The sequence below is a fragment of the Lithobates pipiens genome, unplaced genomic scaffold, assembly GCF_037356315.1.
Source record: "Lithobates pipiens isolate NorthernLeopardFrog02 unplaced genomic scaffold, aLitPip1_a1.2 Scaffold_8, whole genome shotgun sequence".
Taxonomy (NCBI): domain Eukaryota; kingdom Metazoa; phylum Chordata; class Amphibia; order Anura; family Ranidae; genus Lithobates; species Lithobates pipiens.
This window is the reverse complement of record NW_027507903.1, coordinates 347753049-347778475: the sequence shown is the minus strand read 5'-3', so window position 1 is coordinate 347778475 and position 25427 is coordinate 347753049. Positions and strand designations below refer to the sequence as shown.

General features: G+C 43.4%; 1 protein-coding gene across 3 annotated transcripts in view; it reads left to right on the top strand.

The window, feature by feature from the left end:
* The window catches only part of P4HA2 (prolyl 4-hydroxylase subunit alpha 2), a 190094-nt gene that overhangs the window by 57468 nt on the left and 107199 nt on the right, over positions 1-25427 (top strand). For all 3 annotated transcript variants that reach the window (XM_077473270.1, XM_077473271.1, XM_077473272.1), the window contains exons 3-4: positions 3490-3586; positions 7130-7281. In XM_077473270.1, coding sequence (XP_077329396.1) covers positions 3490-3586; positions 7130-7281 — 249 coding nt within the window. The remainder of the gene's footprint in view (positions 1-3489; positions 3587-7129; positions 7282-25427) is intronic.

The window sequence follows — 25427 nt, the reverse complement described above, 5'->3', positions numbered from 1 at the left end:
CAGAGCTCCGCTGTATGGTCCTCGCTCTGAATGGCCCCAGACCTATTGAGGGGGTCCTGTATATATTGACACCCAGACATTCTGGAACCTTCCATGAGGTTATATGACCCATTTTGACTGATCATGAAACGGGGGCATATACCCGAATTTTCCAGCTCTAACTGCCCTAACTAAGCCCTAATAGACCCCTGTTGCTTTCAAAATCGGTGAGGGGGGCCTTGAAACCGCTCCTGTCAAGATCCCATAGGAAAAGGGGGGGGGCCTTGAAACAGGCCTACTCTCCTTTTCCTTGTATTCAACATGCACTTATTTTGAATGTACATCAGCAAAAAGGGCCTGGGTGTGTATTTAGTTTCCTGGTCTGTTGTGGTGCTTTGACACCCTGTTTAAATGAATGAATGCATTTTTTAACCAATTAAAAACTGCTAATTATGCACATTTCCCCAAGCACACCCATTGAAGTATTTTGGAGCCAAAATGTGTAGTTCTGCCAAAAAAAAGCTTCTGCACATTTCAATGACGAGTTTAAAGTGGTTGTAAACCCTTACAAACCACTTTGACCTACAGGTAAGCCTAGATTAAGGCTTACCTGTAGGTCCAAGAAATATCTCCTAAACCTATACGGTTTAGGAGATATTTGCCTAAAGACAGGCACCGCTGTCTACGGCGCATGCGCCGTAGACAGCGACTCGCAGGCGCACTGAGCGCGGCATTTCCAACAATGGATCTGCCGCACGTGTCGGCTCCCGTGCGCATGCGCGGGAGTGACGTCATCGCGGCTCCGCCGAATGACAGCGGCGGAGCTGCGAGACGCCACCAGCAAGATGGATGCGGCGGACTACAGGGGACAGCGGCGACTTCGCTGGCTCCTGTGTCAGGTAAGTGACACATAATGGGCTACTATGCGATGCATAGTAGTCCATTATGCTTTGCCTTTGCAGGGAATGAAAGAGGAAGTAAACTCATCAGGGTTTACTTCCTCTTTAAAGCAACATTACACTTTTTTTTATTTTATTTTTTCTATTTTTTTATGGGCATCATTGAATATATTATCCCCTTAAATTGTTACTAAACCCGCAACAGTAAAATCCATCTGTATATGCAGTAAATCATGCTTGTTATACTCACTGTGGAACCTAAGGGGTTAATTCTGTGCATTGTGTAAAAAGGCTGTTTGATCCTGTCTTCTCTGATCCTCCCCTTCTCTTGCTGTCCCCAATATATATCTGCTGATAGAACAGAGCCTTGGGGACAAGCTGCAGATTCTCAGTTTGGTGTGTATTGCTGATGACTTCTTTTTTTTTTTTTTTAAATGTATTTCTTGGAGCGTGCATGTGATAAGAGGGTCAGGGTCCTGCGGCCTCATTGGACAATTAGGAGAGACTGAAGACTGCTTTAAGCAGACACTGATAGAAGTCATAAGAAGTTCTAACTGCTGATGAATAAAGTTATTTAGCAGTTTATATTTACTAAAATTATTGCATTTGTATGATCTGTGTACTGTGGGTGACCAGATATAGTGGATGCTAGGCTTGTGCAATTCGTTTCGTAACGAATTGAAATCCGGACGAATTTTGCATCTTTCGGACATTCGGATGCATCCGAATGTCCGAATAAAAAAAATAACAAATTACAACGAATACGAAAGAAATATAACAAATTAATTTGAATGAATTCGACATGATTCGAAATTATTTCAACCGCATTCTAAATTATTTCAACATGATTCGACATTATTTCAACTGCATTCGAAATGATTTCAACATGATTTGACATTATTTCAACTGCATTCGAAATGATTTCGACATGATTCGACATTATTTCAACCGCATTCAAAAATATTTTGTGACCCGACTTTAAGGCCATGTATCTCGGGGTCACTTGGTGCTAGACACTTCAAATTTGGATATGTTCTAGTGCTAGTACCATTGTGTTTGCATACCAAATTTGGGGGTTCTAGCTATAAGTAACCCCGAGATATGTGGCCCCAAAATCGGGTCGCAAAATGTTATTAGTTATTGGAGCAGAGAATGCCTTTTTGCGACCCGATTTTGGGGCCACATATCTCAGGGTCACTTATAGCTAGAAACCCCAAATTTGGTATGCAAACACAATGGTACTAGCACTACAACATAACCAAATTTGAAGTGTCTAGCACCAAGTGACCCTGAGATACATTGCCCTAAAGTCGGGTCACAAAATATTTTCGAATGCGGTTGAAATAATGTTGAATCATGTTGAAATAATTTCTAATGCATTCGAAATTATTTCAACATGATTCGACATTATTTCAACTGCATTTGAAATGATTTCAACATGATTCAACATTATTTCAACCGCATTCGAAAATATTTTGTGACCCGACTTTAAGGCCATGTATCTCGGGGTCACTTGGTGCTAGACACTTCAAATTTGGATATATTGTAGAGCTAGTATTATTGTGTTTGCATACCAAATTTGGGGTTTCTAGCTATAAGTGACCCCGAGATAAGTGGCCCCAAAATCAGGTCGCAAAATGTCATTCTCTGCTCTATTAACATTTTGCGACCCGATTTTGGGGCCACATATCTCGGGGTCACTTATAGCTAGAAACCCCAAATGTGGCCGATTTTTCGAATTCGGTAGAAAACTAAACGAAATCCGAAAACGAATTTAAGGAAGTTAACGAATATAACTAAACGAAATTAATGAATTAACGAATTAAAACGAAACAAAACAATTTTTTTCCTTTTGCACATGTCTAGTGGATGCAGGGTCCCTGGTTTTAGTAACACAGTATTCTGCAAAGGCAGCTGGACAGGGTTGCAGCAAAAGTTCTCCTCCTGATTGCTTTCAGTGGGCAGTACAGTCACGGAATGAGACCCATTCAACTATGGGCCTGTGCTGCACCAGGAAACCGGCTGCTAGGCTCACGGTTTAGTGTGGTATTGCCATTTGAAAACCCTGTTGAGCCATCAAACTAAAAAAGCATGTATTTAAGCCGCATCTGTATTGCTCTCTGATCCATCATAGGTCTCTTTTCATAGGGCAACAAGAGGGCTTACATGAGCATCCCTGGGGTCTGTGAGTTTTGTTACCATTTATATCAGCCTTTCTCAACCTTTTCAACAGAGGAACCCTTGAAATAGTTATCCGGTCTTGGGGAACCCCTGCTAAAAATGACAAATCTACAACTCATGATACAATAGTATAATGGTCAGTGGGAAGAATGGTCCTTACACGTGTGGTCATTGGGAAGAATTACCCCTTACAGATAGCTAAAAAGAACAACGGTGTCAGTGGGAACTTATCTGAGAGGCATAAATTGCCCAATGCTGAAGGAACCCCTAGCAACCTCTGGAGGAACCCTAGGGTTCCATGGAACCCTGGTTGAGAATCACTGATCTATATGCTTACTTTGTAACATCTATATACTTATTTTGGATAATATAAATAACTGATTTTTCTTGTCTGAATTATAGAAAAAAAATGACTTTGTTTTTTCTTCAGGTCAAATGACAGACTTGATATACAAAGAGAGAGATCTTGTACAGTCTCTGAAAGAGTACATTAGAGAAGAAGAAGAACGGCTGGAAAAAATCAAAAGGTAAAAATGCGGTTACTGTTCTAGCCATAGGCATTCTTCTAGCTTGCTGTTATTGTTTCATCTGTTTTTAAAGAGCACCTGTCATTAAGTTCTATATTGTGCACTGGTGTTTTTTAATTTTACGGATTTTAGGATAAAAATCCAAGAAAAAGTTATTTTGCCTCTTAACCCAGCCGAGACCAAGAAAGCTGATACAAGCCGTGTCTTGACATCAGTAACTGGACATTTCTTGCTCATTACCAGGCAGCAATTTCAGTGTTTGGGAATAATGGCAGCTCCGTATAACCCCTCTCATTTTAGATTATCCTCTGCATGTGTTTTTTTTTTTTTTTTTGGGTTTGTATCATGCTTCTATTTTTGATTCCAGAGCTGTAATTTTCATCTGTGCATAGATTTTGCGGCCCATACAGCTGAGTCGTTTTAAAAGCTAAAATAACTTCTCCATGGTAAAATCCTATACATAGAACCTGCAGTAAATGACTACTTTGAGTCAAGTCCTCAATAGAAGTTGCTGCTTAGAGTGCCCGGCCTTGCCCTCTAGTGACTTTCACATTACCAGCACTAGTTTGGATACTTGTGGGTACCCATGAATATCCATGACAGCAGGTAACAGGCAGTACAGTACAAGAACATTTACTTGGACTGCAGGTTGATAGCATTATTAGTAGTTAAAGGATGAGTTCACCTTTGAGAGCATGTTATGTTACATCCATATTTAGGGTGTAACATGCTCCAGCAGTTCCCCCTGATCCTCCCCCCTATGATAGTGAGCGGGGGTTTTTCTCCTCGCACTCTGTGTCACGTTTCAAAAACAGCGGGGCTCTACCTAAACACCGGCATCATTTATTTACAGTGATCTGTGAATGAATGAACAACAGCTACTGTCTGCCATCCACCGCTCGTGAGTGCTCTCGTTGTTCATTGATTCCTCCTGTTCTTTTGCTGTCTGTACAGATAGGAGGAGGCCTGACATTGCACCTGTGATCTACTGATTACAGGTGCAATGCTCTACAAGCTTGTGAGGGGGGGGGGGGAATAATAAAAGCACTTTTTTTTTGTTTGTTTCTACAAAAATATGTATATTTTATCATTTTTCCCAAAGAGTGAACTTAACCACTACAATACAGGGCACTTTCGCCCCCTTCCTTCCCAGCCCAATTTTCAGCTTTCATCGCTCTCGCGCTTTCAGTGACAATTGCGCGGTCATTCTACACTGTACCCAAATGAAATTTTTATCATTTTGTTCACACAAATAGAGCTTTATTTTGGTGGTATTTATTCACAACTCCGTTTTTTATTTTTTGCGATATAAGCGCAAAAAAGCGGAAATTTGGAAAAAAAACAATATTTCCTTTTTTCTATTTTAAAAGAAATCCAATAAAATCAAATTTTGTCATAAATTTAAGCCAAAATGTATTCTGCTACATGTTTTTGGTAAAAAAAATTCCGTTAAGTGTATAATAATTGGTTTGTGTGATCACGGACATATGTACGCAAATGATCATGTACATATGTGTGCACATAATCATTGGGACAAGTGATTTTAGTGGGACATATGTGGGGGACATGTTTTTATTATTAGGGACATGTGTTTTTATTTTTTGGGGACATGTATGTTTTGGGGACATGTGTGTTATGGGGACATATGTGGGGACTGTGTTTACACTGTGTGGTGTGTTGTGCGTATTACACTAGACTGAAGATCAGTGAGTAAAAAGCTGTAAAAAACAGCTCATACTCACTGATCATCAGCCGGCTGCAGCGTTCTGCTCTCCTCTCCTCAGCGATGACTTCTGTGTGAGGAGAGGAGGAGCCGATTGCCTAGCAACCGGCTGTTTGTTTACATCACATGACGGCCGTGATTGGACATGGCCGTCATGTGATCAGGAGGGCCAATCACAGAGCCCTCCTGCCGATCTGAGATGCGCCGTGTCCCGGTGACACGGGCGCATCGGGATCGCGCCGCTGCGCGGGCACGCGCGCGCGCGATCTCGCTCCTCCTGATGGACTTCCTGAACGTCCTATCAGGAGTAGACGGCTCCCACCCGGCCGTATATGTGCATTGGCCGGGTGGGAAGTGGTTAAAGTGATTTTGTAAAGGTTTTTTTTTTGTTTTTTTGTTTTTTTAACTAACAAACGTTATACTGACCTGCTCTGTGCAAGGGTTTTGCACAGCAGCACCAATCCTCCTTTTCTGGGCTCTCCTGGCGGCTACTCCTTATCGAGTGCCCCCATGGACTCGGCCCCGCCCCCCGTCTGCTGTTGCTATCAATCTATCCAATGAGGACCTGAGACAGCGGCTGGAGCTGCTGGGCTCATTCTCGTCACTGGAAAGATCGGGTTCAGGTAAGTAAAAGGGGGGCTGCTGTACCATAGAAGGTTTTTCACCTTAATGCATTAAAGTGGAGGGCCACACAAAAAAAAAATCATTAATATTCTTAAAAAAATAAAAAAACATTTTGAAAAATAAAATAATAAATGTTACCTTGTCAGAAATCCCTGTTGCTAGGCAGTCTTCCTAATCTGCATTCTTCCTGCTCCTCTGTGATCTTCTTCTTCTTCTCTCCTTGTCGTGTTGTCTTCTGGGTAATGGGGCTTGCTGTTTTCTGGGAACTGTGTGTTCCCTAATACAGCGCATCCCATTCACAAACCGCCGCGCGACTCGCGCATGTGCAGTAGGTAATGGGCAGTGAAGCCGCAAGGCTCCACTGCCTGTTTCCATTAGTGAAGATGGCAGCGCTGGGACCCGAGAGCCAGGGGACACGTCGGCCTTGGCGGCCGACATCGCAGGCGCCCTGGAAAGGCAAGTCTCCTTATTAAAAGTCAGCAACTACTTCTTTTTTTTATTTATTTTTTTAAGCTGCTGACTTAAAAAAAAAAAAAATGTTTTCAGCTGAAACACCGCTTTAAGTTGGAAAACCGCAAAGGTTTACAATGCCTTTAACCTTAAAATTAAAGTAGAACCGCACTGTTGACAAAAAAAAGAAAAAAAAAACTTTTTGGCTAGGTCTCTTCTAGCTCCAGCGGTGCATGCATAGTGCAGTGTACGCTCTCATCTTATTTTCTGTATTTTATAAGATGAAGCCAGATGCCAGGGCACTAACTCGGTGCAGAAGTCGTGTCATTCCTCACTTCATAATGGCAGAGGAAGAAGGTTTTTAGGCCTGGAATTAGACTGGACAAAGATTTTAGTCATTAATGAGGGGAAGGGCATACTGGAAGATGAGTGTGCCAGAATATGCAAGCATGTTTGTGAATACTTGGATGTTATGAAAAGGGGCAGCCCAGCACAATCGTAATAATGTTATGCTTTAAAACTGGCCATTCATGGATCAAAATTTGGCTGGCTGAATCAAAAAAAAAACAAAGTTCCATCTATAGCCAGCTTAAGAGGTATGAGAAAAAATAAGGCACGATGAGAAGAAGATAATGGTTAAGAAAATGGAAGCAGATTTGTGAATTGAGCATAATGAGTGGTTGAAGACACCCAAACATTCCGTATAAACAGAATAACACTTTGCTTTCAATTTTTGGTGTTTACAGCTGGGCTTCCCAAATAGAAGATTTGACAAGTAAATCTTCTCTTGATCCTGAGGGATTTCTTGCTCATCCTGTGAATGCCTACAAGCTAGTTAAGAGGCTCAATTCAGATTGGCTTTCTCTGGAGAATTTGGTGCTTCAAGATTCAACTAAAGGTAAGTCCTAAAATTTTAGCCACATACCATATTAGTTTATTATAGTGACCCTATGTTCAGATGTCATTATAAAGCAATGCAAAAAGACTTACTGTAATAGTGTACCCTCTATTGCAATCAAATGAAAGGGACTGCTCTGTAAATGCCCTGCAGTTGCCGTGTGCCAGTGAAGGGTTCAAGTGGTTAAAGGAGAAGTGCAGCCAGAGCTTTCTAGGCTGGGCTTTTCCTCTGGGTTACAGGAGTGCAATTTAGTTTTGCACTCGTGCGACCTGTTTTTAGCGGAGAGCTGTCTGAAGTACGTGCTCCGATGACGTGACTGCCATCAAATCGAGGCAGCGCATCATCCCGACTTCCCAAGTCTGGATCTGCCAGCTGCCTTGATTGATATCAATCTCAGTGAGCTGTTGAGCCGGGTGCTCCCCTCCCCTCCACAGCTCAGCACTCCAGTGAGCATGGAGGATCAGAGCAAGAGAGATGCTGACTGTCAGCTAACTGTTATTTAAAAAAAAAAAAAAAAAAGAGTGAGAACTGAGCCATTGGCAGTGTTTGGTGGATCGGTTCTCAGTGCAGAGATGCCAGGGCACAGCTGCAGCATTGGTCTGATGCTCCATCCACCGAGGTAAGCATGAATCTAAAAAAAAAAAACATACTTCTCTTTTAAAGCAGGTGTTAAGGAGGCATTACAGCATCTCCTCACTACCTGTCAAATACACTCTGAAAAGCGATCTGAATCTGGATCGTTCTTCAGAAACTATTGCTAGTGTGCACAAGCCCTTACACTCTCTCTTGTGGTACCCTAATTAAAGCAATTTGGTGGGTAAAAGGAATGTGGTATGACTGCTGACCATAGGGAACCTTTTTCTAAGTCGGAGTGACTTGAGTCACACCAATTAGAATGGTTCCATTGCTGTTAATGGGGCACAACTTGGTATGAGACTTTGCTGCATGACAAGCCGTGGCAGTGTGAACCGGCCCTCAGAGGTAAAGGAGTCCGTACATAGTATTTTTGTAGTAAATCTGTACGTTCACATGTAGAAAAGCAACTTTTGTTACCACATTTTGGCTTTGGATTGAAAGCTCCCACATTACTGCACCACTGGAACTCCTATCTCTAGGGGAGCACATTTCTTATCACCCCATTTTGCATCTCAGTGTTGCAGTGCTTGTTTAGCCCATTGGCAGATCCTAAATAGTGGGCACTAAAGATATGGCACCTATTTGTGTATTCTCTATCGTTGTGATGTTAAAATGGTGATAGGCCTGCACTGTCTGAACAGTAAAGCTTTATTTTCCTAGGCACCTATGGAAAATGGAAACTTTTAATCAGAAAATGGTCTTTATTAAAAACAAAGAGCTTGGTAATGATGCAATAGATACTTAAAGCTCCATTAAGGTTGTTTGATAGATGCAGATAATTTTCTGTATTACAGTAAGTATAATAAATGACAGTGTTCATTAGTAATAAAATCACATTAAAAGCGGTGTACAATTTTGGAAGGTACTTTGACCCAGTCATGAAACTGCCAAATGCAGTGCAACCAGCTTGTGAACATAAAGGCATCTTCTAGCTAGTAAATGCATTATAGTGATGCACAATTGTAGCGCACTACTCCCTTGGGAGCTGCTGGGTTTGTTTATACCTACCTGTTAACGGCGTCCGTTCTTCCACCCCTGCGTGAATATCACAACACAGCAGACAGTCCATTAAACTTTGAACAGAAACGTTTATTCACTTGCTTGCAGAATGTTACATGTTGATCAGGGAAATATGAGCTGCCTCTCTTTCTGGTTCCTGAGTGTAATTAAAGTCCTTTCCTATAGTGAACTGACCAATACCCCTCTGAAAAGCATTGGGGTAAATGGATGCTGGAAGCCCCAGGCCTCACCTGCATATCTTGACTCCTGTAATCCTCCAGCGTCAGTTCAGGAAAGTCTTGGATGAATAAGCACCACTGGGTTGCGCCCCCCTTTGCACTCTCCCACCAACAGTCCATGATTGCCACCGAAAGCCGATCCCAGTCTAATGTGTCCTGTTTGCAGCTTCTTCCCAATCCGCACGGTTGGAAACATCCCAGCTTGAGATGCCCAGTCCACTTCTGGAGTTACATGGTGGCTTAGTTTTTGTTGAACCATCCAGCACTGAGGTCTCTGAACCCTCAGGCCTTCAGGTCTAGTTCCTGCTATCCAGCGCTGGGGTCTCTGAACCCCCAGGCCTTCAAGCCTGCTCTTTGTGGGTTACATTTCTGCTGCTTCTCTGCTCCAGACCCTTCCCATTTTCCCTCTGGAGCATGTGACCCCCAGTTTATATGCGAGGCCTGCCCCTGCCAATGCAATTTAATTATTCCAGGGCTCTCCATACAAACTGCCTGCACCCCAGTCCCCAGCCTGCCTTCCTTCCAGAACATTTCCAATGGAAGGTAAGGGAGATCTTTCAGGGCAGAATGCAGGTGGCCACACCCTTCCCTCTCTACTGTTACTCCTCTCCCAAAACAGACAACCAGGCCTTAAAGTGGAAGGTCCTGGTTAAATTTACCTAACACTTAGCTTATCTGAGCTATTTAGCACCCACCTAAAGGTGGTGGACGCTACACAAGGATTCCTGAGTCTGAGCTAGAAATAAACGTGTGCCCTAGGAACATATTGCTTCAGACATTTTAGACTTGTCCTGATTATGCATTAAAACCATCTTTCCTTTTCTTCACATTAGAAACGCTAGTATGTGAAGTAACAGGAGATCAGGTAGTGTTGACTGTGGTCAGTACAAAACGTCATCTATTTACAGTGCCTTGAAAAAGTATTCGTACCTCCCAAGTATTCTTACCCCCATGTTGCAACCAAAAACGCAAATGTATTTTATTGGGATTTTATGTGATAGACCAACACAAAGTCACACATAATTGTGAAGTGGAAGGAAAATGATAAATGGTTTTCAACATTTTTGACAAATATCTGAAAAGTGTGGCGTGCATTTGTATTCTGCCCCCCCTTTACTCTGATACCCCTAGATTGCCTTCAGAAGTCACCTAATTGGTAAATAGAGTCCCCCGTGTGTAATTTAATCTCAGTATAAATACAGCTGTTCTGTGAAGCCCTCCGTGATTTGTTTGAGAACCTTAGTGAACAAACAGCATCATGAAGGCCAAGGAACGCACCACACAGGTCCGGGATAAAGTTGTGGGGAAGTTTTAAAGCAGGGCTAGGTTATAAAAAAAAAAAAAAAAAAATTTTATATATATTTATATTATCCCAAGCTTTGAACATCTCAGAGCACTGTTCAATTCATAATGAGAAAATGGAAATGGTATGACACAACTGCAAGCCTACCAAAACGTGGCCATCCACCTAAACTGACAGGCTGGGCAAGGAGTGCATTAATCAGAGCAGCAACCAAAGAGGCCCATAGTAACTCTGGAGACGCTGTAGAAATCCGCAGCTCTGGACAACCATTAGTACTTCATTAGTACTCCACAATCTCCACAAATCTGGCCTTTATGGGAGAGTGGCAAGAAGACAGCCGTTGTTGAAAAACAGCCATAAGAAGTCATGAAAATGCCAAACGCAGTGCAACAAGCTTGTGAACATAAAGGTATCTTCTAGCTAGTAAATGCATTATAGTGCCGCCGCCCCCCCCCCCCAAGGTCCACACTGGGCCCTTCAGGTCCACAACAGACCCAACGCCATCAAAAAAAATGGCACCCCCCCCCACAAATTTATATCAGACCCTTATCCGAGCATGCTGCCCGGCAGGTCAGGAAAGGGAGGTGATTGGCAAACGCCATAACATATCAGGCCGCATGCCCTCAATGTGGGGGAGGGGTGGGTGCTTTGGGGGGGATCTGCCTCTTTCTGACATGCCTTGTCAGTGGTTGCTGGGGTTTGTGGGCAGGGGAGCTTATTGGGCTTAACAAGGGGGGGCCCCCAGATCCCGCCCCCCCATGTGGATGGGTACATCATACCCCTACCCATTCACCCCAAAAAAGCAGTGAAATGTAAAAAAAAGAGATGGTTTTTGACAAGTCCTTTTACTATAAAAAATAGCTCAGAGCCATCTTCTCCTGCCGCCATTTCTCCCGCGCCGCTGTCTTCTTCCTCACACCCGCTGAAAACAAAAAAGCTCTTCTCCTGCGGCGGTCTTCCTCCATTGAGTTGTCCTCTGCTGTCTGACATCGCTTATATAGCCACAGGGCGTGGCCATCTGATGATGTCACCCGGAAAGCCTGCCCCTTGTGACGGCATTGGATGGCCACACCCCATGGCTATGTAAGAGATGTCGGACAGCGGGGGACAACACAACAGAGGTAGATAGCCTCAGGAGAATAGCGGCTTTTTTTTGTTTTTAGTGGGTAACCGGCAGCGTGGGAGAGAATGTGGCGGGAGAAGACAGCTCTGAGCTATTTTTTTTAATAAAGGACTTATCAAGAATCCCCATAAACATGGGGGCAAGGTGCTTTGAGGCGGCTCTGCACCCTCCCCCCCCATGTTGAGGGCATGCGGCCTGGTATGGTTCAGGAGGGAGGGGGCGTGCTTTTCCTGACATGCCGGGCAGCATGCTTGGATAAGGGTAAGGTAGGGATTTATTGCGGACCTCACGCCGATTTTTCCTTAATCCTTCTTTTTTTTTTTTTTTACATGCAGCTGTCAGCGGTGAAGCCTGCTGAATGCTGATGAGTCATCGGTTGTTAAGGATGCAGCGGCCAACTTCTTGGCCTCCTCCTTAGCAACCAGCCAATATACAGTGTGTTTACAGAGTGAAAAAAAGAGTTCAAAAACGGATGTTAGCGGATAGGATGTAAGCAGATGTCGTCCACTAACATTAATTTATTTGACGGATGAAATATAGGGCTTTCAGCCATTAAAAAAAACGAAAGCGCATGAAAACGGATGCAAGTGAATGACCATTTGTTGTCATCCATTGTCATCTGTTTTTCCATAGGAATGCATTGATGTCCGATGGATGAAAAATGGACGAATGTGAAAGCCTAACATGTTTTGTTTTTGTTATTTAAAAAAAGAAAAAAAATGTAATCAAGCAACCAGTATTTTAGGAGGATCAGTAAGCAGTGGTAACCCGTATATCTCTCCGAACATGGATTTCCTTTGTGGGTTTCCTTTATTTCATCCTGGAATTAAACAGTCAGTAATTGAATTTGCTGGCCTTTAATCATGTGTGAAAACTGTATTTAGATGGCTCAGACAGAACTTTCCAGTAATATAAATGAGTCTCCAGGGGTTTTGTACTATACAAGCTATGCATGTTTCATCTATTGTTGGCTGACATTGCATTAATTTTTTTTTGAGGTACTGATGACTTTCACATACGCATGTTTTCCCTGCAGCCTCAACTTGCTTTCAAGTAATAAAGTATCGTAATCCGCCAAGACATTGCACATGTTCTGTGTAGACTTGGCTGGAAACTTTGCTTCTCTGCCATGCCTTACCACAGGAATAATTCCTGACCTTCTCATCCTAGTTTCATAATCTGCTGCTAGTGTAATGAAAATTTCCTAAACATGGAACATGGCAACCCATTCAAATGCAACATCAGTTGAATCCCTGCATAATCTTGACACGTTTTACAGACTTGAAAATTGTACTGCTTTACTGTTTCAGCCCTTAAATCTGCATAAAGTGAACTGCATACGTGGAAATATCAACCTAAAGTACAAACATAAAGAGAACCTGCAGTGGCCTACTACCTGTTATATCAAATCTTCATATGTAGTTTTCCTTATTTAGTAGGTACCTCTGCCATCTTTACCTCTGCCATGTCTGCCTCTGCCATGTCTACCTCTATCTCTATCTAGATATACAGTATCACACAAAAGTGGGGGGGGGGGGGAGAGTAGTGTAGATCACCTTTACAATTCTCTTGCACCTCAACACTGAAATTGTTGCTGTTTGCGACCGATCAATGTACCTGTTGAGAACAGTTGCATACATTTTTCTTAGGTTGTGATGTCACTGAGGCTGAAGTGTTCATTACACAGCTACATTCGCAGCCACTGTGCCCCTCCCACAGACAGGGCTTGGGTGGGGAAAACCCAGCGGAAAACTGAGACACTAGTTTCCCATAGCTCCCAACTGTCCCTGATTTGGAACAATGTTCCTCTGTCCCTCTGTCCTCCTCATTTATCCCTCATTTTGGTCTGATCTATATAGTTGTATATACAATGCACTTTTTATCTTTCAAAGTGTTTCCCAGTGCTAAACCTCTCATCCAAATTGTAAATTGTTGCATTTGTCAATTTTAAAAGCCAGTATAAAATAATAATTTCCTGTTTTTAAGGGGCGTTGCAGGAGGCATGTTTTATGCCTACATATGTTTGCTAGTAGGTGTCCCTCATTCCCATCTCAAAATGTTGGGAGGTATGGTTTGCCATCAGGCCCGTCCTGCTTTTGCTTGACAGTGATGATGTCGTTGAATCCGGTGGGTGGAGCCTAATGGGGCCTAATTGGTTCTCAATCAGGTCCGTCTCCAGTATGACTTGTTATTGCCCCATTGTTTGGCCAGGGAATCTCCCAGATGACCGCTTTAGTGGGGCAGAGGATACAATCCTGAGATTGGTTCACCATAAGGTCTGGTTCACCATCAAGTCTGTCTCCAATATGACCTGCTGTTGCCCCTTTGTCATATTCAGCTTTTGCCCAGGGAATCTCCCAGCTGACAGCTTAGTGCGGCAGAGGATAGAATCCTGAGATTGGTTCACCATCAGGTCTGTCTCCCATATGACCCATTGTTGCCCCTTTCATAAAATCAGCTTTTGGCCAGGAAATCTTCCAGTTGACGGCTTAGTGGTGCAGAGGATAGAATCCTGTACAGGAACCTGTCACATTCATGACAGCTTCCCAGCACCAGACATACCCCACTTTGAGCATCAGTGTCTTATCTGCATGCAAGCTCAGAGTTGGTCCTAATTATGCTTAGTTTCCTAATCTGCAAAAAATGTTGTCCCCGTCAGGCTCTTAAAATGATGGTCATAAGAACTACCTGAATTTGCCACATGTAGCAGTAATGTTACAAAAACTGTCACAAAGGTCTGCCTGAATTTGTTACAGGTATTTTTAAACTGACCTACCACCAATATAGTGTCATAAAAAGTTTATTGAATTCCCCAGACTGTGATTTGTGAACATGTAATAACCAGCAGTTTGTCCCAAGTGCATTTTCAGTAGAAAATGCTTTCTAATGCATGAATTTTCATTTTACACATGAACTGAAGTGCTTCTCTTTTTTTAAACAGACAAAAATACACTACAAATCACATCATAGAATGTTTAAAAAAGGCAAAAATGCATATTGAGGAACCCCAGAATGAATACATTTTAAAGGGTATTGATGTAAACCTTTATTTATAATATTTATTACAGGTACTTATATAGCACCGTCAATTTACGCATCGCTTTACACATACAGTATATAGTACATTCACATCAAGCCCTGCCCTCAAGGAGCTTACAGTGTAAGGTACCTAGGGCTAGGTTCACACTAGAACATGATGCTGGAAACCTGCGATCCATGTGCATCTCCCGCACCAGGACCGAGTTCAGAACACACTGCAGTTGCGATCTGCAGCTGTTGTCACTGTTAACGACACTCCAAACAAAGGTCGCAAACAGAGTGCCAGAGTACAAAAGTACCATGCGATCCAGCTGCAGGCCATTTCCAAAAGGAGTGCATGCACTACTTTTGGTGCGATTTGAGCCCATCCAAAATGAATGGGCCTAAATCGCACTGTACCGACACATAAATTGCACAAGAGTGCGCTGCACATTCCTGTGCGATTTGTGGTGTGAACAGGAGCTAATTCACATTCATAATTACACATACCAGGGCGAATTTAAACAGAAACCAATTATCAGTAACCTAAATCTTTGGAGTGTGGGAGGAAACCAGAGCTAGTCTTTCTTTCATTCGTTCATGGAAAAAAAAAAAAACCTGCACAGGGAGAACATGCAAACTCTGTGCAGGTAGTGTTGTGGTTAAGATTTGAACTGACAGCCCTAGTGCTAACTATTGCTTAATAAAGAGATTCAGTTGGGAAAAAAAAATATCAAGAAAGAAATCCCCTGCAAAAAAAAAAGATTATAAATACTCTATCCCACATTCAATTTCTTAAATCTTTGCTCGATAAAGAGCTGCTGCAAAATGGCCGCACATGACTTTCAGTGTTAATTTTGATGACAGATTTGGATTTAGTTTTAGTCCGTCTTTTGACTAAAATGTAATTTTAGTTTTGTCGTATTTTCAAAAAAGGTCTTTATTAGAACAAAAAACAAAAATTTACAGATGATGCATTTGCACAAGAAATGTCAGATGTGAGTGACAATGTTACCAACAAGCATTTAAATCAGGCATTCCCTATATAATAAGTTGTATGGTTCGACACATATAACAATAGAGTATTCAGATTGCTTGTGTTACATCTTATAGTTAGTTTCCTCAATACATGTGATGTATAGCAGTGGTCATCAACCCTGTCCTCAGGGCCCACTAAAACAAGCCCGGTTTTATGTATTACCTTTGGGGAGGTGCAGACTAGAATACTGCAATCACTAAGCAGCAAATGATATCACCTGTGATGTATTTCAGTTATCTTGCAAATCTGGCCTGTTAGTAGGCCCTGAGCACAGGGTTGATGACCACTGGTGTATAGAGTAGCGGTGAGAAATGGAGGATGTGAGGTCTTGGCTAGACACAAATAGTCCTATCAGCTGAGGGTTTCTGAAGCCTGCCGCCATCTATCCCAGATTTTGGTGTACTTAGATGGACAGCCTCTGTGTGTAGATACATTTTTTTGTACGGTAGACTGTTATTTACTTTGGACAACCATGTTACCAAACTTGGGGGAATTGGCCCTCATCCACTGCCTTGCTATAACTTTTCTTGCAAAAAATAGTGTTTCGTTCAGAAATATTTTGGTGTATTTGTTGATATCTGGTTCTGGGTAGATCCAGATAGCTTAGGTTGCAAGGTGAAGGGAGCGCCCATTGTGTCATGAAGAAACTGCACAACCTGTGTCCAGAAGCCATGGATCCTGGGGCAACTCCAGAGTAAGTGATAGAACGTTCCCAATGCCTGGTTGCACATTGCAGGTTGGGCCCGCTTGTATCTGGAGACCCTAATTGAGGTAAGTTATGAACGATTAATTATATAAATATATGTGAGTCAGTCTAAGTGGTGAGTCGGTCAGGGCGGCAAAGTGGTGTAGTGGGTAGCACTCTCACCTAGCAGTAAAAAGGGTTGCTGGTTCAAATCCCAACCATGACAATACCTGCCTGGAGTTTGCATTTTCTCCCTGTGCCTGCGTGGTTTTCCTCCAGGTATTCCGGTTTCCTCCCACACTCCAAAGACATGCTGTAGGTTAATTGGCAGTTCACTCTTTGAAAGGGGAGGTGGGCCTGGGCGCGTGTGGTTGGAAAACTGTCCAGGGGAAGTATTTAAGATTTGTCCCAATTAATTTTAAGTCCTGAGAAGAAGCCAAACTGGTCTATCACCGACAAGGCTACGGGGAGTGCATCTGTGGAGCCATCAATGTACAGAAGTGTGTCGTTGGCGTATGTTCTAACCTTCTCTGTTTTGGGTCCTACAGATAGTCCTACAATACTGGGGTGGGAGTGCAATGCTATGGATAAGGGTTCCGCTGCAGGGGCATACAGCAAGGGAGACAAGGGACACCCTGGTGAGAATTGTTAGAGGTTCACTGGTTGTCTATTACTTTAGCCACTAGGCTCTGGTACAGTAGTTGTACCCATTTTATGAATTTTGGGTCCTAGGTCAAATCTCTCAAGGCAGGTCCAGAGATAGGTCCACTCAACAGTAAAACGCCTTGGCAGTGGCCAAGGAAACCACTATACTGGAACCTGTATTGTCATGCTGGGTTTGTAGGTTAATAAATGGCCTCCATAGGTTAAAGGAAGTATTCCTGCCAGGCATAAAGCCTGATTGGTCCTTGTGTATTAAGGATAAGATAACAGTGTTAAGGCAAGTGGCAAGGATCTTAGCCAAGACCTTAATATCGACTTGCAGCAATGATATGGGGCAGTAAGATTCTGGGAGGTGTGGGTCTTTTCCTGGTTTAGGAATGAATACTATTGTGTCTTCAGGCATGGAGGCAGGTAATGTGGCGGTCTCAAGGATATAGTTGTAAAGTTTGTGAAGTGCAGGGACCAAGAATTCCAAGTAATCGGAGTATAATTCCACTGGGAGACCATCTGAGCCCAGCTATTTTGAGCGAGGGAACTTCGCTATGGCTTCAGCTATTTCCTGTGTTGAAAGTGGCTTTTCCAGCTGAGCCACTTGTTGTGCCTTGAGCTGTGGAAGCTGCACCTCATTAAGGAAATAATCCACAGTAGAATTACCTACTGTAATTGTAGAGGTATATAATGAGACAAAGAAAACTCTAAAGATCTTGTGACCTTCTTAGGCGTGGATGTGAGTTCACCCTCTTTGGTTCTAAGGGAGATTACCACCGCAGGATGCTCCTCACAGTGCACCAGCTTTTTTTTCCATGCTCAAATAGTTTTTGTTTATGAAAAAACTTGCGCTTGGACTTTTCGTATTGTAGTTGTGAGACTACCCTAGAGTGTAATCTAATTTTGTTAGCCCTTTCTGCTGACGGGTCATTTATGAACACATGCTCAGCCTTCACTAAGTCCACCAACACTTTCTCTAGATCAGTTGCCGAGGACTGTTTCAATCTGTTTATACGGGTAACCAGGGTAGATATAACATGCATTTTAAAGGCGTCCCAGACCTGTGTAGTGGGGCCGATCCCTCATTGTCTGTAAAGTATTGCCCCAAATCAGTCAGGCTGTAATCGTCCTCTGGCAGCAATGTGAGCCAAAAGGGGTTTAACCGCCACATAACCAGAGGGTGGCTGTATGGGAACATCAATGTGATCCAGCAAGGACTATGGTCCGAGAGTGACCTTGGAGATATACCTGTGTCTTGTAGTCTAGGTAATGGTGAGCTTGAGATTAAGATTAAGTCTATTCTAGACATGGAGTGGTATGCAGAAGAGAAATAAGAGTAGGCCCGGGCATCGGGGTGCACAGACCTCCACGTGTCAACAAGGTTGAAACTTTCAACCAGTTTTGCAAACCTAGTGGACTGAGACTGAGTTGGCACAGGTGCGTTGATATGCAGCTTGTCCAGGCTGGGGTTAAGGGTCATGTTGAAGTCACCCAGCTAGATAGCCGGAATAGACGGGTGTAATGCCATATAGTCAAAGCCCTCTGACAAATTTTCGGAGTTAAAGGGTGGAGGTATATACAATGCCAGTAGCAGCATCGGTTCTCCATATAAGGCTGCATGTAGAAAAACATATATACCAAGTGGATCTACCTTAGAACCCTAGAGCTCAAAATGAGTAGATTTAGCTGCAAGAATGGTAACACCTCTAGAGTGAGTGGTATAGGTGGAGTGATAGGCCCATTCTATCCAAGGGCGCTTAAGCACCAACTGGAGGCGACCTTCTATATGGGTTTCTATAACAACAGTTCTGTCAGCTCGCTGTTTTTTGGGGTAGGAGAAGACAGCTGACCTCTTAATTTTATTGTTCATGCCCCGAACATTCCAGGTGAGTTTCAAAGAGGCCATGGATCAAATAAAAATAGTTTTGTGGCTCCAGGGTTCTTGGATTCCACTCCACATTTTATATACATGCATGACACCCACAGAGGAAGAATATTTAGTGACTTCCTATTCCTTTTACCATACCGCTTGTCTCTGATTTGCACACCCTGTACCATCGTGTCTCCAAACATTAGAAGATATAATTCCCCCCTTCCCACCCTGCACTGTCCCCAACTTGTGTGGGCATTATGCATAGTTGCCAACAGTCCCGATTTTCTCTGGAAAATCCTGATTTTGGGACCCTCATACCGATCGGAGGCTGTCCCGATTCGGGATTTTGCCTTTTGTTCATGGAAAAACTGGAATGTTTGGCTCTGCAGCAGTTCTGGCTCCTGGCATCAACAAAATGGCTGCCAGCACTGCTGCAAGAGCTCTTCCCCCTTGTGTTCAGCTACATCTCCTCTCGTTCCTTGTGTTCAGTGTAGAGGGGGAAGGGTCTGTCCGTGCAGCCAATGAATCGTCCCCTCCCCTCGCCACTGGACCCAAGGAACGAGAGGTGGGGACACTGATTTAAGATTGTGGGGTCCTGTGTGCTACCTTCATGCATTGACCTGGCAGCAGCAAGAGGACCATGCTGGCCAGGGAGGTGAGACTGCTATGGAGAACCTGCACCCTGCGCCTCCTGGTCCTATGCCTGGCAATTTTTCCTCTGCACCCACTTCATGGCTGAGCTCTGAAGACAGCCCTGGCCGCAGGCTGATCTGCTGCTTAAAGTCCAACCAAGGGAGCCTGGCATCTTCATAGAGGGGCACGATAGGAGAGCAGAGGAGGTGCCCAGCAAGGGGCAGGTGAAATATGTCAGGAGGAGCAGCAGAGGTGGGGGAAAATCCAATGTGCCCAAGAGGGACAACTTAAAGATCAGTGACGACTCTTATGCTGCATACACACAAATTTTGGTCGGAAAAAACTCTGATGGTTTTCCCGACGGAATTCCGATGGGGTTTCGCTCAAGCTGTCTTGCATACACACGGTCACACCAAATTCCGACGGGATTTCGCTCAAGCTGTCTTGCATACACATGGTCACACCAAATTCCGACCGTCAAGAACGTGGACTAGAAAAGAAGTTGAATAGCCAGTAGCTAATAGCTTCCGTCTCGTAGTTGAATCTAAACGTGTGTGTTTTTGCGTGTCGGAATTGCATACAAACGATCGGAATAGAAACTTTTTCCGTCTGGAAAATTGAGACCCTGCTCTCAATCTTTTGCTGGCGGAAATTCGGCCACTAACAAAAAAACTTGCCACTGCCCACACCCATAACTAATTAGTTATTAGTTATGGGTGTGGGCAGTGGCCAGTTTTTTTTTTACTGTTTGTGTATATGGTCCGGGAACACACTGGGCAACTTTGCGGCCATTGTGCTCTTGCTGGGTGTCCAGTGTGCTCCTGTTCAGGGCAGCCTCCAGGCACCTGTCCCACATCTATCCATTCCATGCATGTGCTTCCACTGTGGAGACACTTATAACTTTGTAGTGTTAGGACTGCAAGCAACACATGGTGCCGTGACGAGGCATTGCAGCTTTCACATGCATTTGCAAATGTGTGCTAACTAAACCCCTGCATTTAACAGATGGTTAGACAGGTTAATTTGGTCAGCAGACTGGTTGGTGAGTTGAGCTATGGAATTGTTTTTGTCTTACAGGAAATTCGGCCAGCAAAATTTCGATGGAGCGTACATACGGTCACATTTTCCGACGGAAAGCTCTCATTTGTCTTTTGCTGGCCAAAATTCCGACCGTGTGTACGTGGCATTACACACTTCAAATCTATTATTTGACCATTCAAAACGATCAAACCAAAAACCGATTGAATCCCTCCGATTGATTTAGATGCAGTTTAGATCAGATTTGATTAAACTGGGTTAATCAGCCATGATGAAAATGAACGATCAAATTAACTATCATTTTGCATCAGGCTGCAGAACCGATTTGGTCAATAATTTGATTGCATTTCGATTGACAGGATTATGAGGTTGCCTAGTGGAAAAAAAGAAATGCTCAATAACTTATCGTTAATCGTACCTTCCAGCTGTCAATCAAATTCCACTTCCCCATGTGTGGCATATCAATTGTCTGTGTTGTCAACTATCGAATGATTATTCCTATCAGGAAAGATTGATCAGAAAATAAATCTTTCATTTGTCAAAGCGTGTATGGTCACTGTTCTAAACAAACCATTGTGTGTGTGTGGCACAAAAATGGGTACCCGTGAATACTCTCTAGCTGTGGATAGAAATGCTATAGGGTAGAGCATTGAAAGTATTGTGTTCCAGCACAGGTTGCTTAAAGAGTCAGGTGGGGGGCGAAACTTTGCTGTTTAACGAAACACAACATGGGGGAAAAAAAACATGTTTTCAGGTGGGCAACTTGGTGAATTGTTTGCTTTCGCTGGAAAAAACTGTGATCCGGACCAGAACCATAAAGGGTGAAGACAAAAAAAGGGGCTTGTCACTGAGAAAAAAACTCAACATTTCCAATATGACCTGCCATCAGGCTGTGTAGTATATATGTGAGCAATTGTAAGGCAACAGTGACCTCCGGTGGTGAGTTTTAAGCGCGTACGAGATTACATCTGAATTTGCAGCTGTGGGAATAAAAGTCTCTGTATATCAACCGGGAGGATAGAGGAGAGGGTCCTTGTATCCACGGGGGATTGAAGATATAAAAGGCTGAGTAGTCAGGCAGCATCTATGAAAGCAAAGTGGGTAGGGAGATGGCCTGCAGCTAGGTTTCCCAAGCCCGTGGAGTAAAAGCGTTAGTCAAGCGTTAGTCAAGTGGGAGATTTGGGAAGGCACAAAAAATGAACAAAAAAGACACTTAGCTGCAAGTTTCCCTGTGTTAAAGCCAGGAAATGGCCTCATCTGGATCATCAAAAAAGTGCACTCTGTCGTCACCTTCCACTCGAAGGCGGGCAGGGAAAAGCATGGCATACTTGATGCGCTTGATACGGAGGCGTCTTTTAGCTTCTGTGAAACTTTTTTTGTGTCTGCGCTGTACTTCTGCAGAGAAGTCTGGGAACACCGCTTGTTGCCATAAGGAATATTTCTCTTCTACCTGCTTAAGTGTAATATAGTGTCCTGATCTCTATAATTAAGGAATTTTGAAATAAATGTGCGGGGCAGGGACCCAATCGGAGGTGGTCTCCCAGACATGCGGTGGGCCCGCTCAACAACAAATGTGGGGGAAAGGCCTCCTTACCGTTTGTAGTGTCCAGGAGTTGCTCCAAGAATGAGGGGGTCTGCTCCCTCTTCTCCTTCAGGCAGGCCCATAAAACTTAAGTTGCTTCTTCTGAGCCTGTTTTCCCTTTCGTCCTACTTCTGAAGCAGTTGATTCACTTGCAGCTGCATGCTGCCTATAGTTTTTTGAAGGGGGGAGGAATCCTCCACAGTGCTCAGCCGAGTTTCTGTGTCTTTTAACCCTGTCGCTCAGCTTCTGAAAGTCTTGCCTCACCAGCGAAATGTCCACCTTTACTTCCTCAATTCTAGCAATCAGGGTGGTTTGGCAAGACGATATGGCTTCTTGACAGGCAGTGATGGCATCTAGTACCCTTGCTGTGTCAGCCCCTGCAGCAGTCCCTCTCCGAGTGTGGCGCCGCCATCTTGCTCCAGGATGTCCTGGTCTGTTTGACGGTATTTTGTCTAGTTTGGCCGACACATCAGCTTTTCTTCTGTTTGGACATGATTACAGGAGGCACAGGGTGCTTAGGTGGCCGAAAAACGGGTGGATTGCGGGTGATTAGGTCCCACGATAATGTCGATCAGGATACCGAGCCGGCGGAGCTCAGCTCACCAGTGTCCTACTTCATGCCGCTCCAGGCCACATCCTTTGTCGTATTTTAGTCATCTGAATTGTTTTCAGTTTGTCATATTTTAGTTGGGTAAAATCTCTAATCTCATAATTGGCTTTTTTTTTTTTTACTCACCCTGACAGCGTGAGGAGAACAAAAATTTAAGCTGATTATCAGCTTTTGTCAGAGGGACATTGGTCTCGCACACAGACGCCCACTGCTGCTAAGCAGTGCGCACCAGTGCCACCTACCAGCGCATATCAGTGACACTTACCAGTGCCTCATCAGTGCCCACCAATGCTACCTCATCAGTGCCCATCAGTGCACATCAATGAAGGAGAAAAATTACCTGTTTGCAAAATTTTATAATAAACTATTTTTTTTTTTCGCAGCAAAAAAAAACCCAGCAGTGATTAATACCATGGAAAGGTAGCTCTATTTGCGTGAAAATTATAAAAATATAATTTGGGTACAGTGTTGCATGACGCAATTGTCATTCAAAAAGTTGACAGCCCTGAAAGCTAATAATTGGCTTGGGCTTGTTTGAACATGCATTACAGACACAGATTAGGCATTGATATACAGTATCTCACAATTTCTCACATTTTGGTAAATAGTGTATTATATCTTTTCATGTGGCAACACTGAAGAAATTACACTTTGCTACAATGGTAAAGTAGTGAGTGTACAGCTTGTATAAAGTGTATAAAATGTGTAAATTTGCTGTTCCCTCAAAATAACTCAACACACAGCCATTAAACATTTAAGCCCTGGACCATTTGGCTGGCCAAAGACCAGACCACTTTTTGCAATTCAGCTTTGCGTCGCTTTAACTGACAATTGCGTGGTCGTGCGACGTGGCTCCCAAAGAAAATTGACGTCCTTTTTTTCCCACAAATAGGGCTTTATTTTGGTGGTATTTGATCACCTCTACAGTTTTTTATTTTTTGTGCTATAAACAAAAAAAAAGCGTCAATTTAGAAAATTATTATTTTTAACTTTTTGCTATAATAAATATCCCCCAAAAATAAATAAAAAAACATAAATTTTCCCTCAGTTTAGGCCGATACATATTCTTCTAATACATATTTATAAGCGTATATTGATTGGTTTGCATAAACGTTATAGCGTCTACAAAATAGGGGATAGATTTATGGCATTTTTATTAATAATTTTTTTTTTACTAGTAATGGTGGCGATCAGCGATTTTTTTTTTTTTTTTTTTTTTTTTTTTTATTTTTTATTTTTTTTTTTTTATCGTGACTGCGACATTATGGTGGACGCGTCAGACAATTTTGACACATTTTTGGGACCATTGGCATTAATACAGCGATCAGTGCATTGATTAATGTAAAAATGTCACTGGTAGTGAAGGGGGGGTTAATATGTATCCTAGTTTGTGTTCTACCTGAAGGGGGGATGGGAGTGTGCAGGGAAACTAACAGATCGCTGTCCATACTCTGTATGAACAGACAATCTGTCATCTCACTGCTTAGAGAACTGGCAACTGTGTGGTTACATGTGTGTTTAGACTGCCGAGCACTCTAACCTGCTCGGGGAGCGAGCGGGGGGCGTTTATGCTACCGACGTAGCATAACGGCGATTCGCGCAGCTTAGCCATGCTGCCGCAGTTCAACTGCGGAGGCTGGTCGGCATATGGTTAATGTCTAAACCACTGGCAACAAAAGTGAGTACACCCCTAAATTAAAATGTCCAAATTGGGCCCAATTAGCCATTCCCTCCCAGTGTCATATGACTCGTTATGCCGTGTACACGACAACCGGACTTTCCACCACACGCAAATGGATGAAGTTCGTTCGTTTTGAACATGATGATGTAGGATGAGACTAAAAAAGGAAGTTCAATAGCCGGTAGCCAATAGGTTCCCTTGCATCATATTTTATCCGTCGGACCAGCATACAGACTAACGGTTTTCCAGATGGGAATTTGAGTCTGTCGGACAGATTTGAAACCTTCTATTTCTAGATCCGGACTGATTCCATCGGACCTAGTCTGCCGGAAACTCCGGTTGCGTGCACGCCGCATTAGTGTTACAAGGTCTCCGGTGTGAATGGGGAGCAAAAGTGTTAAATTTTGTGTTATCACTCTCTCTCTCTCATGCTGGTCACTGGAAGTTCAACATGGTACCTCATGGCAAATAACTCTGAGAATCTGAAAAAAAAGAACTGTTGCTCTACATAAAGATGGCCTAGGCTATAAGAAGATTACCAAGACCCTGAAACTGAGCTGCAGCACAGTGGGCCAATACCATACAGCGGTTTAACGGGACAGGTTCCACTAAGAACAGGCCTCGCCATGGTCGACCAAAGAAGTTGAGTGCACGTGTTCAGCTTCATATCCAGAGGTTTTCTTTGGGAAATAGACATACGAGTACTGCCAGTATTGCTACAGAGGTTGAAGGTGTGGGGGTGGGGGTCAGCCTGTCAGTGCTCAGACCATACGATACACACTGGATCAAATTGGTCTGCATGGCTGTTATCCCAGAAGGAAGCCTCTTCTAAAGATGATGCACTGCAAACAGTTTGCTGAAGACAAGCAGACTAAGGACATGAATTACTGGAACCATGTCCTGTGGTCTCATGAGACCAAGATGTTCAGAAGGTGTCAAGCGTGTGTGTCGACAACCAGGTAAGGAGTACAAAGACAAGTGTGTCTTGCCCACAGTCAAACATGGTGGTGGGAGTGTCATGGCCAGGTGCCGCATG